Below are 20,025 nucleotides of genomic sequence, written 5' to 3'. Positions count from 1 at the left end.
CTGGATATTCTCTACGTACTTTTCACAATGTACCTATGTGCTTAATGACAGTATGCGTACAAGTTGTGAAAGAATGTAAACCTACTGCCATCTACTGGAAAAAGTGAACACCAGTCAATCAACTAATTGCAAATTATTTTGTGATTTAAGCATTGAAATCTGTCTGTCTAAAGTGTGCCTTGCATGCACGTGGCCCTAGTTTCAACCCCCAGAACTGCAGTAAATAATCATCAACAAAGCATTTTTAATATAATAAAAGAAGTTAGGTAAGATGAACAGGAAAGAATGGTAAAGCTGGAGAACTGAGGACATAAATCAGAACATATGAGAGATTTCTATTGCAGCATTAATACAAAATCAGAAATAACTGTGTTCTGATCAGAGCTCTATATTGGCTTCCTGTGCATCCATTAGCATAGAGCTGCAAGTTGTATTCAAAGAGCCCTCTCTGAAGACTTTCAGAAGATCTAACAAACAATAAAACCTTGAAATTAGGGCAAACACAACAAGGGGATTGGACTATGAGCACATGATAAAAGCGAGAGCACACAAGGGAGGGGTGAGGATAGGTAAGACACCTAAAAAACTAGCTAGCATTTGTTGCCCTTAACACAGAGAAACTAAAGCAGATACCTTAAAGCAACTGAGGCCAATAGGAAAAGGGGACCAGGAACTAGAGAAAAGGTTAGATCAAAAAGAATTAACCTAGAAGGTAACACCCACACACAGGAAATCAATGTGAGTCAATGCCCTGTATAGCTATCCTTATCTCAACCAGCAAAACCCCTTGTTCCTTCCTATTATTGCTTATACTCTCTCTACAACAAAATTAGAGATAAGGGCAAAATAGTTTCTGCTGGGTATTGAGGGGGGGAGCGGGAGGGGGCGGAGTGGGTGGTAAGGGAGGGGGTGGGGGCAGGGGGGAGAAATGAACCAAGCCTTGTATGCACATATGAATAATAAAAGAAAAATGAAAAAAAAAAAAAAAAAAAAGGACAAATTCAGGATATTGACATCCAGTAGTCCAGAGCCAAAAAACACTTCCTGTTTCCAGATTTCAAATACTCAGACTCCACCTTTACTTTCACCTTTGTTTGTGACCCCAAAAAAAAGAAAATTCTTGGTACAGATATTGACCCTACGAGTCCAAGATCCAGATGGAGTTTCAAGAAAAGGAAAGGAGATGGCCACTCAGCCATCTCCACTCAGCCTGGAGATTTCTTGCCCATTGCCACTGTAACCTCGAGTCCCATAAAAGCCCTTTTGACTCCATGTGAGATTGTAACATGAAGATTTGAGACACAGGGGTGTCCTCCATTTTCCTCAGGGTTGGCCTTGAATAAATCTGTTGCCTTCCACCAAAAAATAAAATACAATAAAAAATTTAAAAATCAAAAAAAAAAAATAAATAAAATAAAATTTGTATTTGCTGCATATTGTTTCTAGAAGGTCATGGCTTTTATCAAAGAGCAAAAGTAAAAGCAATTCTGTAGAACATACATTGTATCTGTGCTACCATTTTTTTTTGTTGTCTGTTTAGCTACAATGTGATTTCTACCTGAAACATCCACTATATTGTATTAATGCAAGTGAGAAATCATTTTTGACAATAAATTCAAAGGCCAACTATGAAATTTACTTTTAACCTCCCCATATAAAGGAGTCTCAAATAAACTTTACCTCCTTGTTATAGTTATGACTTCACCTACATATAAACTTTCCAAATGTTTATTTATTCATTTAACAAATATTTATTAAGTTCCAGGCACTGTGCTAAGTTCTGGAGTTATAAGTCCCTGGTTCACAGAGAGTTCTACTTATGTAGATGAGGTTCTATGAATTTCAAACACCACTTGCAGATTATCTCTTTAAAGACTTTTAATTTATCCATTAGAATATTATGACATAATAGCTTCATAAACCACCTAACAGCTATGTGGCTCTTTGCTTCATGGAGACTATTAAATATGCCACTGAAGACAATAAAAGTCACACCACATACTATGTGCAAGTTGTTTGAGAAAGTATAATTTACCACTATAATGAACAGTATTTATACAAACACCCTCACTTGGTTGAAAACTATCATGATATCTAGTCTAATCTACAATTACACTTAATTTTTACCTGGCATTAAAACTATGTATAAAATAGTGCTTCCTAATTCCTCCTAGATAATGCTTTAGTCTTGATTTAGTAGCCAGGAATTCCATATCCAAATGGAAAATATTTCTATCCTCCCACCATAACCTAGCAGACTTTTCTGTAAGCTGGAAGGATTAATTAGTACTGAGTTTTAAGATTTTTAATTAACCTAAAGCCAAATGTTAAATGGTAGTTAATAAAATTACAGAATTTCAGAACTGAATATATTATCTAATTTTGATTCTTCATTTTAAAGATGAATAGACTGAGAACTGGGGAGGTTTACCAATTTGTTTAAGGTCATACAAGCCAATGACACAGCTATGGTTAGCGTTTTCTGACTCCTATTCCAGTGCTCTTTTAAATACTCAAAAGAAACGGTTATAGGAAATCAAGAAATTCTGAGAGAGAAAAATTACTTTTAATGACAAACATAAGTGAACCAAAACTCAGATATGCTTAATAAGCTCTAACTTAAAATTATGTTTTATTATAAAATAAGAAGTAGAGGAAGTCAAAACTGATGAATGATAGATTAATCTTCTGGGATATGGCCTTTATGCAGGTCAATTCAGATATAATCAACTTCAAGAGCCTGTTCCAATTATCTTAGTTCTGGAATTATTTCATATTTAATAGTACTCAAAATTAATAAGGTACTGGATAGGGAACAGAAATCTTTTTGATTTACATAGATTTGTATTGTAATGGGTTTTGACCAGGGAATAGTAAATTAAAGCAAGACTTTCACCTTAATTTCCTATCTTTCCAATTTTGGCCTTGCCTCTCTTTACCTGTACAAAGAAATAAAGACTAGAATTCTCATTTCAATTTCATTTTTATATGTGAAAGAGTAAATAGTTTGTCTCATTATTGTTAACAATTTCTTCAACATTTTTCTATATCTAAGAGTAAAATCCTATTCATGAAATAAATAATGAAGATTTTGATTATATTTAAATTATAAAACCTGAAGACACTAGAAGACTGACTTTCATAACACTTTAAAAATTAAGTAGTACTGGAGTGGTTAGGGAATTAAGGTATATTACTCTAAATCAATTCATCTGTCAGATTAAAATGGGTCTATAAGCCCTAGCTAAGAAAGATAAAGAGTTTCTCTGGGCTTTCAGCAGTACTGGTTAACAAAAGTAAATATGTTGTATATTTACAGGACTTGAATTTTGGTTCAGTAGAATGTATAAGAAAAATAAAGAGATCAAAATAACAGGCTGAGATGGTTATTTTTCAAACATAAAGCATATCCACAGTTCCTGTAAAAGTAAAGTAATGAAATGAAAGATGGGATATATTTCAATGTTTTTTTAAAATTCTACTGTAATGGAAAAATATAAATCCACATGGATATAGATACACTGGTTTCTGTAGTGAACCCAGTGAGGACATCTGTGGTGCTAACTTTATGCAAGCCAATGTCCTAAGCACTTCTTATATCCCAATCTATTTAATTTTCATACCAACCCCTTTTCAAGTGGGTCCTGTTATTAACCTCATTTTTAAAAACAAAGAATTTAAGGTCAAAAGAGGCAAAGTCAGATTTCAAACTCAGTCAGTCTAAAATTTGTGTGCTTAAACACTATACTATAATAGCTACATCTTAAAAATTGTCAGCTTTGCTGAATTCATCTTTAAACTGTTTTGTCGTTAAAATTTAAAGATATTTATATTCCAATTTAAAAATTTCATTATGAAACATTTTAATTCCATAATTAATTAGTAAGTTGCTTCTGTAAATTCTTAGCCTCTACTGTGTACAGCAAACCCATGTTATAAGAACTATGCTGGGTGCTTTCACCATCGAAAAACATGGTCACAAATGAACTAAATAATATTGATAGTCCAACTGCAGTATATAATACATAGTAGTGAAAGAGTTACACATGGCACAGGGACTACAGCGGTTGAGAGGTTCTTCCCCAACCTACAATTCAACATATAAACCTCGGTTCCATAGCCTGCATCTTTCTTTTCAAATGGACTGTAATGACCTTTGTTAAGGCTTTCAGTTCTTTGTGGCACCATCCATCCTCAAACTCCTCCAGTATACTGTACAGTACAGTGCAGGTCATGGAGTGCCAGGAGAAATACTGATAAAAGTGGTTAAGGCCTCTATGCATTAACTTACACTAACTTCTTGAGTTCCACAAACAGAGATAAAAATCTACTTTTAAGAAAAGAAAGTTTATTTGCTTATTCAAATAAAGCCTTCAGACAAATACCTTATCTGCCCCCCTTTCTACATTGCCATCTCAGCTCCTCTCATGGAAACATCTGAAAAACTAGGACTGACTTTCCCCACACTACATTGCTAGTCTTTATAAAATGCAAATGAAGTCATGTTCTTCACCTCTTCTCCAAGATTTAAGTTCCCTAGAACATTATATAAGGCACTTCATGATTTGGCAACCTTTCCTCCTCACCTCTTCTACTCACCCTTGCCTTTCCAAGCTACCCATAGTAAATAACCTGTATTTTCTGAACACACATCGTTCTTTCTGACCTTCATGCTTTGTCCATGTTAGAATTGTCCTGTTCCCTCCTTGGCCATGAGGCTATCCATCTCCTCCATAAAGCACCTCCACCACCTTAAACTTCAGAGACATCCCTCCCTTCCAAAATTTCTTCCCCTAAAGGAAACACCTACAACTATCCTCTCTGGATTCCCAAGCATAAATACCTCTAGTCTGGTCATATCATCATATGTTTCAAAGGTCTTCAACACAGTCCCATCTCTACCTTGTACTTACTGAAAAAAATTAGCTTTACCTTGTTCATCACTGTACACTAACTGCTTAACAAAATCTCTGGCATTCACAGCAATGCTCAGTAAATGGTTTAATGAGTTAAAATTAAATATTCTATCCAATGTAATAACAGATATGTATATTAATGGAAATATAAATAGTACTGATCATCATAGTCACTGAAATAAAAATATTCGACCTTGTGTTTTCCATGATAATATTAAAATAAACTTATGATAAAGGCACATAGTGAAACTTTGGACTTTCATGCTTCACTTGTTTAAATGCTTGAAATCACATTTTTTAAAATTATAGTGTTTCTAATTTAAGAACCAGTTTGATACATGCTATATTAGTTCTGTTTATTTGGTCACTGTTAAATAGAACATCTTTTTTTATTAACCACAATAAATAAGTAACCATTACACCACAATTGTTCATTTAATTTTTTTTTCTAAAGGAATAGCTACATGTAGAATGAAACACATTCTCATTATCCTTTAACAAAATGAATGTCCTATTTTGTGTGATTTGGAGCAGTTTCTTACAAAGACTGCCAGCCTCTTTATGAACATTATGATTTGCAGATGTGTAGTATGCACTAAGGAACAGGAAGATATCATGAAATATTAGTGACAATTATATACTAGGCAAGGAAACTGAACAATGTTTCCCAGAGTTGTATCAATTGTGGAAATCAATTTACTCAAAGTAGAGTGGTAATTTATAACCAATTTCCATCTTCAAATGAGGACCCAAATAAAAGAAAACAAAATTTAGGAAAGCATGGTGTTGTACCATTTCCTCCAGCAGAAACACCCACTCAGACCAGTGCCCTCAGTATGAACAATACAACAAGCAGCAACCTGAGGGAAGCCCACAGGCTCGCAGGGCTGCTGGCTGGCTCTTTGTCACCAAATGCAGCAGGTTGAATGCAGACATCACTGTGATAGCTTCACCAACAAAACGAGAGGCAAAGAACAGGGGCAAGAGCTGAGTAGGAGAAAAAAGAAAAGAAAAAAAACGAATTAAAACACCACAAGTGTTAAGCACATTCACTGAACGGTTAATGGTTACGGTTTTATCTGGAACTGGACACAAACTCATACATTGCTAATAAATTTCAAATGCTGATTTTTCTGACAATGATCTTGCTTTCAACCCAGACTTATTTATATCTCATGAATAAAGCACACTATATAATGGCAGTGTTATCTGGGACCACATTTTGCAAGAGATTGAAGTTTAAAATACTTGAAAGGAATTTGCTTTTACTGAGTTCATACCATGAGACTGGCACTGTCTGGGGCCTAATATGTACATTGTATCATTTAATTCTTATTATAAACCTAGGAGGTAAGTTTAACCCCCATTGCATATGTGAGGAAACCTAGGCTCAACCATCCGAGGGCACAAAGCAAATAACCAGTGGAAAAAGGATTAGAAAACCCTATTATATCTGATTGCAAAGCCATATTCTGCCTTCTTATGGCAATTATTTGCAAATATCCCTCCCTGAAGAAGCCTTCAAAATATTATAAGATTAAGAGACTTCTTTTGTTAGTTTTCTCTTTTTAAATAGAGTCAAAAAACCTAAGAACCAAGAAACTGAACCTTAGAAAGAGTGGCAATTGATTTGTATTTCCTTGATGATTAAAAAGGTTGAACATTTAAAAAAAAAAAAAAGAAAGAGTGGCAAGTTTGAATAAACAATGGGGAACAGGAAATGTTATTAATTTTCTGATTAATTATTCCTAAATAAAATTCTCTGAACAATATTCATGACCTAGTATTAAAAAGGGAAAAATATTTTTCTAAAGTCTTTAGAAAGGAACCATGTGGAAGAATCTCAAAATTTTTATGAATGTTAAACTTAAAAAAAACTCAGTTCTTAAGATTTTCATAAAAGTATTTTACAGTATTGCAATTGGTTAAGAATTAACTTCAAATGAAACTGGAAGACACTAAATTGACATCAATTTGTTTTATTTAAACTTAGCAGTTTAAGTAGGTTTAACCACCAAATGTCCAAAAATGGATATAAGATTAATGTCTTGCTCATTTCCTGACCACCACCTCCATCTCCCTCACCCCAAAAATAAAAGTCTTTTCCTGGACTCTTCTGACCTCCTTGAAGAACAAACACATAATAAACAGTAATATATTTTACCAAATCACTCTGGAGTATATCTGACAGAAATCTGCTTGTATTAACATGCCTGAACTCTGACTTTTCCAAACTAAACTCACTACAAAACTAAAACATTTTTGTGTTACTAACTGGAGACAAAGGGGAGGAAGAGGGAAGGTAAGTATCACAATGCACAGCCTGAAAGAACCATTAAACATAAATAAACATGTCATTTTCACGAGTGACTGCAGAGCAGGGGAAAGAGAGCATACCTTTGGAGCAGACTACTAGCTAATAAAAGATCAAAGGTCTCTACCTCACACCACTATAAATAAAAATGTATTTTTTCCTTGAGACCCTTCTCTGTGAGGAATAAAGTGTGCACGGCAAATGTAATCACTTAGCAAAGCTGCAGCCTCTTTGTGCTCCTGCAGCTGACCATAAAACGTCTTCCTAGTCTGTTTCATCAACTGCTGTACCAGGCGGCCTGGGCGCCTACCGATCATTGTGGCCATCTGGCTTGTGTCAAAGCCAGCACACAGGAAGAAAGGCAGTGATGTCACTCTTCAGGTCAGGCAAAGAACAAAGATGCATTCTACAATTAAAAGCTGAGGCCCACAAATACCAGGGGCCCTCCAGCATGATATGACTGCGTGATTTAATGTTCTCGCTGCACTGCCTTTTTTTCTACCCAAATAGCCAGAGCTCCATCTAGTGGCAAATTAGTTTTGCCCAGTTTTTTGTTTGTTTTGGTTTTGGTTTTGTTTTTTTAATAAAGGCCTCAGAAAGTGCTACATTAGCACCAACAAAGTCGAGCAACTAAAGACTAGACTGAAGAATACAAAAAGCAAGTTCTCCATTTGCAAATCCTATAAAGAATGTATTTCATAGGTTAGGATTTGATATGATCCTAATTACTTTAATTCTCACAAGGATGGTAGGAAAAGCAGGTAAGTTTGCAGAAAGCATGTAAAGTGCCTTTATTCATGCACTACCCTGAATATATGCAGCTGAGGTATAAAGTGAAAGGCAATTCTAAAGGTCTGCATGTGTCTATATACCCTGCTTAAATCTATTTCCACAAAACAAGAGAACCATTAGTTAATGTGGATCTAGCATGTGATCTCTAGCATCTGAGATGCTTTTTACCAGTTAGTTTATTTAACGGAATGAAATGTTAGCTACTAATATTATATAAATGTGTCAAATATTTGCCATATTTAAAATTTTATGAATTAGAAAATTCTAACAACCAATCCTATTTAGAGATAACAGGCATTCTTCAAAGAATCCTATTTAGGCCAGAAAATTTACTTACTTTTACCCCAAGGAATTATCCTAAAGAAAACAGTAGGATAAAGAAATCCTAAAGATAAAAGGTAACTTAGCCCTGAGCATGTATCAGTCACTGTTCGAAGCACTTCACTTTTATTAGCTCTTTTAATCCTCACAACCCTATGAGATACACACTATCATTTTCCCATTTTAGATGTGAAGCCTGAGACTCAGGGAGATGAAATAATTTGCCTAAGGTCTTCAGTTAAGAGTCACAGACCCTAAGTAATTGATAGTCTAATAAATACATTTGAACACAGACCATCAAGATCCAGGGCCAGTATTGTCTACTCCATAACTGGTGATGAAAAGCCATAAGCTGTACCCCACTCTACATACTCTGATTCTGTTTCCCTAATAGATAATATGGTTGACAAAAACAAGTAACCGAGAAACTTAGTTCAAGAAGATTACCTGAAAATCTCCCTTGACACAGAGAAAAAACTAGAGCATTAAGGAAGCAAAAAGTCTGAGACAATCTCAGATTTCTGCATTTGATTTTTCTGTTCCACCAGATACAACTTCACTTTCTCTTTCATTTCAAACTATTTCTCTAAACTTCTTGGATATACCTTTAGTATACATCCCAAGGATCCATAGAACTGGCTGTACTTTAACCTAACAAAACTTAAGTGTGTACCTCTAATGATCCAATAAACCAAGTCCAAGTTCCATTTTGGCTGCTTTCTTCCTTCTATACCCTGACTGCATTGGTAAAGACCCTAGCCAGAAACAATCCTAGTCCAAAAAGAAGCAACAGAAGCACATGCTTCTGAGTGGTGACAACCTGTAGGAAAAGAATTAACACTAGACATCCTATGGAAACCAACAATGCACAAAAACCACAGAAAATCCGTAATTCTCCAGGCTTATCCTAACTTCCTCACTTTTGTATTGCCTTTGATTCAAATAATTACACAGATGAGTAACATTTATAGATAACCAATGTGTTATTTTTTGAAAGTCAGACAAGATGTCTCATGCATGTATCTAATCTCCCAGAATATCTGGTACCTAATGTTGAAAATTGTGGGTGTTTAAAAATTCTGGTTGAACAGTGCCTAATGAGGAGAATCACAGTATGTTTAAAACAGAATTGGATTATGTAATCATCTATAATTTCCTGTTTAAGACATTTTGATGATTTTCAATTACACAGTGCAGGGTTTCCTAAACCATGTTCTAAGAAACACAAGGTAAACCTTCAAACAAAGTTAATAGTCAAATAGTCATGAAAATGTTATTTCATGCAGAGTTCAGTAAATATGTCTGCTTAACTTTGTCTCAAGTGGTGCTTCTGAAAACTCTTTTCTGTCCTCTCACCACCCCACAGAACACATTCTGATAAATCCTTTGGATAAAGTCCAAATTCCTGAACAAAGCATCTTAAGTTCTCCATCTAGCTGCTGCCTAACTCTTCAGCCTTTTCTTTTACCACACCTCCACATCTCACCCCACACCACACTCCTGCCATAGCAACATGCTCATAACTTCCCGAGATGGGTCCTGTTTTCTACTTCCACCTCCATGTCTTCATTCCATGTACTGTCTCTGCCACCACCCCCAAGCCCACCACTCCTAACCTCTCCAAGTCTAGTGCCCATTGGAGCACCCAACATACTATCACCTCCCCAATGACAATCTTCAGACACTGACTTACTTTCATCCCTACTGCTTCTAGGTTGTAATTCTCTTGAGGATAGTGACAGTGCCTTTTTCTTCTTTGTTTCCCAGTATCTGCCACATAAGAATCATTTGTTTACTGAGCAAAAGACTCATTCTATAAGTAACTGATTATTACGGACTTCCGTTGCTCAGGATCACCATTTCCAATGCCGATCTCTGCCGGCTCAATTGCTAATGGTACTTAAGATTAATACTTTGAATTAAAATTTGTTAGTGATACATTTATTGGCTGCTCCTATGAAGTGGGAAGTTGAAAAATGCAAAATGACTTGAAATCCAAAGATAATTCAAAAATCCTATTTTGGTCAATAAATTCTATTTCTCTATCTTTTTTTGTTTCTTCCAGAATTCTAACATCCAAAGATTTGACTAAACTTTTACTAGTATTTTGGTATGGGTTTAATTTTTTTTTTCCTTTTCCTTTTTCCCCTGAAGTTGAACAATAAAATACAAAGAGAAGCAATATAAAGTGAATCTATAGGATTTCCAACTGGATGGTTAGCTCTAGAATAAATGAGCTGACTCCACTAGTGGATTTAATATGTGAAGCCTACTGTTCAAATACCTGCGCTACACATGCCAAAGGAGTGTGTGTATCAGTAGCTCTCCATAAGCTAGTAAAATGTTCCCTCTAAAACTGCAAAAGCCAGCAGCATTGACAAATTTAAATTCTGTCAAGTAACAACAATTTTTAAGAAATCACAAGACCCTAATCTCACCATAACATCAAAAAAGAAAAATTATACTAACAGCAAAAACTAAGAAAGTAATCTCAAGACAATGAACATTCTTTTAAGTAGAATATATTTAGGGTTTTAGAGGGTTCATTATTGCTATTTTTTTCATTTCATTGTGAATAGAAGAAACTTCCTCAAAGATCAACATTTGGGAACCAGTAATCAAAATATCTACACTAAAGTTCTATGAAAGTATCGTTCTATCAGCACAGTGCCTGGTACACAGTTCATGCTCAACCAATGTTTGTTGAGTGAAATGATCAATTATTTGATTACTGCTTGAAATCAATAGCATCCCTTTTTGTTAGAGATTCTGATTGTGCTTGTTTTAAGAAACAACAGAACTCTGCTTGTAAGTATCCTTGATCTTCCAAACCACTTTTGAGTTGAATGATTTTAAGACGTGGAATTTTAAAGTTACTTAGTTCTCCTACATAAATTCCTACTACATAGAAAACAACATATCAGGTACTGGTGAATATGCAAAGATGTAACATATAGACTGAGCTGTCAAAAGGCATATTACCCTAAATGGGAACATAAGACATGTGCTTAAATTCCTTAACAGGGGTAGAAATAAAGTGCTATAGAATTTCAGAAGGAGAATTGCTTCCAGCTTTAGGAGGAGGATTGGCAAGAGGAGGGAGGTAGGAATCAAATAGAGGATGTTGGAACCACAGAAAACATGTATCAAGGAAGACTTTATTTTATTCTTTCATTTTTATATCTCCATGACTCCCCATTCTTGAACTTTTTGATCTCAGGCTCCTTTACACTCTGAAAAATTATCAAGGACTCCAAATATCCTTTGTTAATGTACTTATACCTCTCAATATTTACTATATTAAAAATTATGACTGAGAAGAATTTTACATATTTCCTCCATCTCATTAAAAACAATAATAAAGTAATTCAGTTTTGTCACATTATACACAGCTAATTTGGAGAACACTGGTTCACTGGTTTACACAAATCTTCCATATGTTGACAGAGTTCATTACATGATATCAAAAGATCACATTCATTAATATTACCACTGATTTTTAAATAATGAGAGGCTATCAAACTCACAGTAAATGTTTTCCAAAATTTTATTTTTTAACCTGAAAGGTCAAAATGTGTCATTGACAACAAATACTATCAATGTTTTCCTTGAAGTGAGAAAATCACTTTTTCTGTTTTTGAGATAAATGCTTGCCAAATACTCAAGTCTAAATAGCCACTGTTTGTCTGTTTATCGTTCTTTCAAGTAAAATGGTGTCTCAAACAACTGCACAAGTGTGTTCCCTGGAAATAACCATTGTGCTTTGGTATGCAGATGCATTTTATAAAAGTGCTTTCCATTTCTTCACACAGAAGCACTTTATAAAAGTGCTTTCTATTTCTTTACACAGAATATCAAAAAGATAGGTATTCACTCATCAATATTTAATAAAGTACAAATTTTGCTACTCTATCCAAGACATTGTTAAGTAAAACTCTTGTCCTTTTCCCTTGTGTATAAATTGGTAGAAAATAGAATAACTATTAATAGTTTTTTGCCTTGATTCATACTAAGACACCAGCAGTTCTACCTACTTTTCCTTTTGAAACATTAATACAAATGTCAACACAGTGAAAAAGGCAATTAGTGTTAGCAGGAAAACAGTTGTGACTTTGTGAATCCCTTGAAAGGGTCTCCTCTGAGACCCTCCACTAGGGGTCTCACACTTTGAGACCTGCTGCTCTGGTACATTGCTTGGCACATAGTAAGATTAGTAAATGTTTAGTAAATATTTGTTGAATAAATAAACAAGGAAGAGAAGAATGCATTAATAATTTATCCTATGATATTTAGGATAAAACAAATGTTTAAAAAATATCTAGTCTTTCCAATGCCTTACCACTTCCAGAGACAACTAGGACATTAGTATATTTCTCATTTCATCTGGTCAGTGGACAAAGGCAAAATGTGGCACTATTTTATCAAAGTGAAGGAGAATGGTTACAATTGATTTCTAAAAGCAGCCATCAGAATACTGTAACCAGTCTTCTCAGTATCACTTAGAAATTCACCAAAACACATCTTGCTAATAAGAAGGCAAATTCAAATTCATGCCATCTTCAGAAAAATGATCCTTATTTCATTAATAAATTCAATATTTATTGAGCCTATATCATGTACATGGTACTATTAATTCACAAATTAAAACCAGCTAATAGAATTACCAGGAAATAAGAAATGCTTAAGGATAACAGAATTCTATCATTAAATAAGCTTAGAATTAGCAAAAATCTTGGGGAATACCTAGTACATCAGAAATCACCACCTAATAGTGGTAAAATACTAGTCATGAGGTATCTTGGTCTTTAGATAACAGTTTGAGAATAAGGTTCTAACAAAAAAAAAAAAACTAAACAGAGGTAATTGTCACTTTAATAATTTCACTTTCATGTACTTATTTCCTGAAAGGGAGAGAAAGAGTGGAGTCAGATCTAGCACCAGGCATTGTCCATTAATATGCCATATATACTATCAATTCTTCAATCTAAAATCATAATCTCCATAAGACTATTTGAATATGTTGCTATCTAACAAGTGTACTTCAGTGGGAAAAGGTGGAACAAACAAATCTCTCATTTTATAAATAGCAAAACAGATAAGAGACTTATCAACGGTCAGAATACCAATCTGAAGAAATATTACATCTACATGTTGCAGCATCCACATCTTATTTATTATTAGGTTCACATAAAAAGTAATAAAAGGACATAAAGGAGTGTATCTAATATTGACAATGCAAGGGTTACACTTGCTTACACATACCATTAAAAGGTATACAAATGGTGTAACTAACATAGAATTATAGACAAAAGCTCAACTCCTTCTGATGCCATTATACTATTAAATGCTAATCTTCTTATTCAGGATTCCTGTTTTGTAAAGCATATAGTCAAATACAGGGATTGAGTCATTCTCACATTAGTGTTTTAAAACCTCTTTCACCAATGTAAAGCATCTATCATACATTGTTCTAAAATGGATAGTTTTCAAAGCTCAGAGCTTCTATATTATACATGTATTTCATTGAAAATTTTTCTTGATGTTTAAAAGCATCAGCAAGAAAGTGAAACCCTCAGAAACAAATGATCTTGATTATAACAAGAAACACCTTCCGGCTGGGCATGGTGGTACACTTCTTTAATCCCGGCACTTCCAGCACTTGAGAGGCAAAAGCAAAAGGGTCATGAGTTTGAGGACAGCCTAGGCTACATACCAAGATCAAGGCCAGCCTGGGCTACATATACCTTGTCTCAAAAACCAACAATATCAAGAAGAAACAAACAAAAACACCTTCAAAAATGTTCAGGGTTTTTGATTGTTTCATTTTCTTGTTTTTACATAGTACATCTTTTGATTTTGATTTTCTAGTCTTTGCGTTTAAATTCACACTCTCACTAACTTACTAGGTTTCATTGGATAAGCTTTATTCTGTGCTTTGGAAGGCTCATCTGTAAAAAATGGAGCTTATAATAGTTCCTCACAACAATGCTATTAGAGGAGCACCTGACACATGGACACTTCTAAATTAATACTACAGAACTCATAGAACTGAAGCTCAAAGCCTCTTGGTAACACCTCGGAAGGCTGATTTTCCTTATGGAAAGCACTCTTCCCTTGACTTTTCTCGGTACTACAGAGTGTCATTTCCTTCCTCTCTTTTCAGAAATTGCATCTCTATCTCTTGTGATACTTCCTTTTCATTTCCAACGTGCAATTATCCTCCAGGTCTACCCTTGCAGCATCCTCTGTTTCTCACTGTTTAATCTCTTCTGTGCAGCTCTCATTGATGCTTACAATTTCAACCACCACATCTTAGTAGATAATTACAAAGATCTAGCCCTAACTTGGAAGAGAGCTCTCATGCTATATTTTCTAGTATCTATTAGATAATAAAATCAACTTATATTTTCATTCATGTTATTTACAAGACACATTCACATACATTATGATATTGTCTTATAACCCTATAATAAATTCTTTAGTCTACTTTATATTGTTATTTAAATATTGGCATGTGCACATCTTACTATGATGATATTATAATTAATCATTTTTGAGCACCCGTACTAGGTGTGTGTGCATGTGTAACTTCATTCAATCCTCACATCAGCCTTGTGAGAGGTACTCCCACATGTAGTAGTAAAATTGCTACTTACTCAATATCTCTGGCTCTCCATTTGCCAGGAGATGGTCTAAATGCACTTGTTGGCCCCCCTTGTGGCTGAGTGGAACCATGTTACTAGTTCTAGACAATAAATTATGCGCAGAAATAATGATGTATGCCAATTGCAAGCCAGAGCACTTAAAACTAACTATTGGTATGGAAACATCCACAGCTTTCTTTTCCTCTGCAAGAGAGACCAACAATACAATAAAATGATAGATGTTCCATTAACTACGATCCTGGAATAAGGAAACATGGAGCAGATCTCCCATCTGTCCTATAATGTACAAACAAAATAATTTCAGTATTTTAAACCATTGGGATTTGGGGATTATTTGTTTAAGTGGAAACTAAGGTTCAGAGAATAATTTGCTGAGGTTATATGGCCACTAATGATGGAGCCAGATTTTGAGCTAAAATTTAAACATTTTCTAGTATATTAAAAATTCCTCAAGAACAGGAATTCTTGTGCCCCAGAATGCTGCCCTTGTTTAAGAAAACAATATAGTATGGAAAGATGACAGTCCAATGCTACAGACAGTGAGACTACCTGAAAAGTTCATAGCTCCTTGCCCATTAGTCAGTCCCAAAGAGATTCTTACTTTGGTCAGAAGACCTGGCTCTCCTCTCATATTCAGATGCTAAAGGCTAGAAGAGAGCTACTTCACCTTAACTATCAGGAGCTAACAAACTTGTCCCAACCCTTCAAAAACTAAAGATTTCACTCAGCTGCAAAACTGAGTGAATTACAATAAGATGAACAAATGTGAAGATCTTATTTCCTGAAGCAATGGGAAGCTCCCTGGGCACTAATCACTCAGTACTTTCACTCAGCTTTCTTACTGATCTAACAAGTCAGTGCTTAAGTGCTCTGATTTTAATCAATAAACAAGCATAAGAGAAATAATCCCATTTGCTATGATACTAGAAAAATGTATGTCCCTTCTAGCAGACCAGAGACTGAAACCAGACGTAAGGAGAAGGAATTGTAGAAACAACTCACATTTTTGGCCTGTAAGTAAACAATATGAACATAGTCATAACAATATAATCTTTTAAAGACAACCTATGGACAAAGATTGGGCTGTTTCTGAACACACTGTAAATATTAGCAACTTCATATTAGAAAACAAAACATATATAGCAACACAATGTAAAGAAGCTGGGAAAGAAAAGTAGAGGAAAGGGTAAGAGTAACAGGATCCTCATCTTATAAAATACTTAGGAGATACTGACAGACTGGAAAATTATAACTGGTTGCTAGAATCTAATCTTCCTTCTTCACATTAGTAACAGAATCCCTGAAATGTTAGCTAAACATACAGCCACATTTCTCATTCTCCCTTGCAGCTAGACACTAAATTCTGGAAAATGGAATGTAAGTCAATAAGATGTATGATCTTTCAAGTAACCTTTAAAGACAAAGTCACTTGCTTTGGATTTCCTCTTCCCTCCTAGGACATGGCACAACAACTGCATCAGTATACATAGACCCTGATGAAGATACCTGATGAAGAAGGCAAACTTAAGAGGTCATGAAGTAAAGATGGTCACCAACTTGATCTATTACACAAGAAAGAAACGTCTTAAGTCATTCTATTGTATCTCTTTTCACAGTAGCTTAGCCTGTAGGCTATCAAAATTGACGACTAAGCATATTATTTAATATTATAAAAGTGAATAATAGGAGAATTAAAATATTGGCAGGATAGTTAGCAATGGTAGATAGAATGGTGAAATGATGGCAGATAAATCCCCATCTTTCACAAGTGGATATTATCTGAAATTGATGAATCAATAGTGTCATAACTATACTAAATAAAATTATAAAAATTAACTACCAGAAGAATAATAATTCAAACATATGAACAAGACAGTTACAGAGGGATGAAGTTGGAAGCTATTGCTCTTCATCTTAGTACAGGACCCCTTTACTAAGAACCACATGGGTTTTTAATAAAAAATAAACCTTATACACTCAAAACATATAGTACCTCAATGAATCATTTCATCTAAAGAAAAACTTGTTAACTCTGGCTGGCTAAATCCTATGCCGGGCATAAACTAGAGTTTCAACATCTACTACTAAAAGTGAGAGTGTGTCTCACTACATAGCCCAGGCTATGATCTCCTGCCTCAGTCTCCTGAGTATTATTAGGACTACAAGCATGCACCACCATGCCTGGCACTAAAAGACTATTTTTTTTTCATTTTTCTTTTATTATTCATATGTGCATACAAGGCTTGGTTCATTTCTCCCCCCTGCCCCCACCCCCTCCCTTACCACCCACTCAGCCCCCTCCCTCTCCCCCCCCTCAATACCCAGCAGAAACTATTTTGCCCTTATTTCTAATTTTGTTGTAGAGAGAGTATAAGCAATAATAGGAAGAAACAAGGGGTTTTGCTGGTTGAGATAAGGATAGCTATACAGGGCATTGACTCACATTGATTTCCTGTGCGTGGGTGTTACCTTCTAGGTTAATTCTTTTTGATCTAACCTTTTCTCTAGTTCCTGGTCCCCTTCTCCTATTGGCCTCAGTTGCTTTAAGGTATCTGCTTTAGTTTCTCTGCGTTAAGGGCAACAAATGCTAGCTAGTTTTTTAGGTGTCTTACCTATCCTCACCCCTTCCTTGTGTGCTCTCACTTTTATCATGTGCTCATAGTCCAATCCCCTTGTTGTGTTTGCCCTTGATCTAATGTCCACATATGAGGGAGAACATACGATTTTTGGTCTTTTGGGCCAGGCTAACCTCACTCAGAATGATGTTCTCCAATTTCATCCATTTACCAGCAAATGATAACATTTCGTTCTTCTTCATGGCTGCATAAAATTCCATTGTGTATAGATACCACATTTTCTTAATCCATTCGTCAGTGCTGGAGCATGTTGGCTGTTTCCATAACTTGGCTATTGTGAATAGTGCCGCAATAAACATGGGTGTGCAGGTGCCTCTGGAGTAACCTGTGTCACAGTCTTTTGGGTATATCCCCAAGAGTGGTATTGCTGGATCAAATGGTAGATCGATGTCCAGCTTTCTAAGTAGCCTCCAAATTTTTTTCCAGAGTGGTTGTACTAGTCTACATTCCCACCAACAGTGTAAGAGGGTTCCTTTTTCCCCACATTCTCGCCAACACCTGTTGTTGGTGGTGTTGCTGATGATGGCTATTCTAACAGGGGTGAGGTGGAATCTTAGCGTGGTTTTAATTTGCATTTCCTTTATTGCTAGAGATGGTGAGCATTTTTTCATGTGTTTTCTGGCCATTTGAATTTCTGCTTTTGAGAAAGTTCTGTTTAGTTCACGTGCCCATTTCTTTATTGGTTCATTAGTTTTGGGAGAATTTAGTTTTTTTAAGTTCCCTGTATATTCTGGTTATCAGTCCTTTGTCTGATGTATAGTTGGCAAATATTTTCTCCCACTCTGTGGGTGTTCTCTTCAGTTTAGAGACCATTTCTTTTGATGAACAGAAGCTTTTTAGTTTTATGAGGTCCCATTTATCTATGCTATCTCTTAGTTGCTGTGCTGCTGGGGTTTCATTGAGAAAGTTCTTACCTATACCTACTAACTCCAGAGTATTTCCTACTTAAAAGACTATTTTTAATGAGTTAAACTTAAGCCTTAAAAAATCCAGCTCCTTAAATCTTATTTTTACTATTTACAGTCAAAATTTTGCCACCATTTCAGGAATGGAAAGTTTTGGTGCTGGAAATTAAAAGTAAATATTTGCTCTTTTATCAGAATTTTAGCCTCCCTTCCCCCAAATACAGAAAATAAGAAAATGTGATCTGACATAGCAGGTAACACAGAAGTTTTAGAAAAATAAGACTGCTTCTATCCCACTGGAAAGTAAATTTTAGTGGCCTCCATTAATAGTCTTTGACACAATGTTGGTTTTGGAAGGAATAAATCCTAAAGGAGGCCATACAGTGAAAGAAAATATTTTACAAAATACTAATTTGTTCTATGGCAGTCTTCTTTGATTAACTTTAGGTGATTAAATCATGTCTTAAAAAGAAGTACGGATATTCCACATGTACTTCAAACTTCTTATCATCTCAAACCCTATTCATTTCTTTCTTCAGTAATTTATCATTCTTTCTGTATTCTGATTCCGTCAACAAGTACTTTCATCTACCCATCCCCTGAAACCAAAAATCTGGTTTCTTGATTCTTTTTCTACTTTAACCATTCAAATCCAGGCAATATTAAGTGATTTTATTTCCAAGATATTGGTTGAATACAGCCTTCTTTTTCCATCTCTCATTTAGAATGGATAAAGGTCTCTTACTATTCTTCCAGCCTCTAACTATTTGTACTTCACCCATACCTTTTCCACCCTCCTCGTATTTCTTATGTCCTCCATATTATATAAAGAATGCACTCATTTTTTTAAACTTCAAACCCAGGATAGACTTCATCTGCCACGGGCAGGATACATTTATATAGCATTTACATATAGGATATATTTAGGTATGATTTCCTTCACAGCTGTACCACCATTTCCTCCCTCTATCCCTTCCTTTAAAAGATGAATGAGTTCTTCCTCTGCAATACTTCCCACTTAAATCTATTACTACAGTCAAAATTTTAGGCTTATAAATCTGCTGGTCTCATCAACTCCTTGATAGTAAGTCAGTGATCTTTCATCTCCATAAATAAAGGCTCAATAAATGTTTTAATATGACTGAACTCAAATGCCCTTCCTCTGTTTTCCCCATCTTTGTGCAGAGTGTCCTAGTTCTAGAACTAGAGTCCTGCATTACTGTCTAGGCAGTGTAGTATATCAGAAAGAGTCAGAACTGTGTTGAAGTTCTAACTACACATAATCTTGACAAATTTTGAGCAAATTAATTCCTCTATAAAATCTCAGTTTCCTGAGGATCTTTATATATCTTTACTTTCCTCACCTGCACAATGTAAATCATAGCACCAATTTCATTAAACTCTGAAAGGGCTGGATGAGATAATGTTATTAAAACTATCTAACAGAATGTAGTGAAGTTTACTTTCCCTACCAAG

General features: G+C 35.1%; 1 protein-coding gene across 1 annotated transcript in view; it reads right to left on the bottom strand.

The window, feature by feature from the left end:
• Msrb3 (methionine sulfoxide reductase B3) overlaps positions 1–20,025 on the bottom strand; it is a 166,167-nt gene that overhangs the window by 132,252 nt on the left and 13,890 nt on the right. The window contains exon 2 of the mRNA XM_020154069.2: positions 5,777–5,903. Coding sequence (XP_020009658.1) covers positions 5,777–5,852 — 76 coding nt within the window. The 5' untranslated portion in view covers positions 5,853–5,903. The remainder of the gene's footprint in view (positions 1–5,776; positions 5,904–20,025) is intronic.

Source organism: Castor canadensis, chromosome 8 (genome assembly GCF_047511655.1).
Source record: "Castor canadensis chromosome 8, mCasCan1.hap1v2, whole genome shotgun sequence".
NCBI lineage: Eukaryota > Metazoa > Chordata > Mammalia > Rodentia > Castoridae > Castor > Castor canadensis.
Note: the sequence above shows the minus strand (reverse complement) of the source record. Positions and strands in the feature narration are given on the sequence as shown.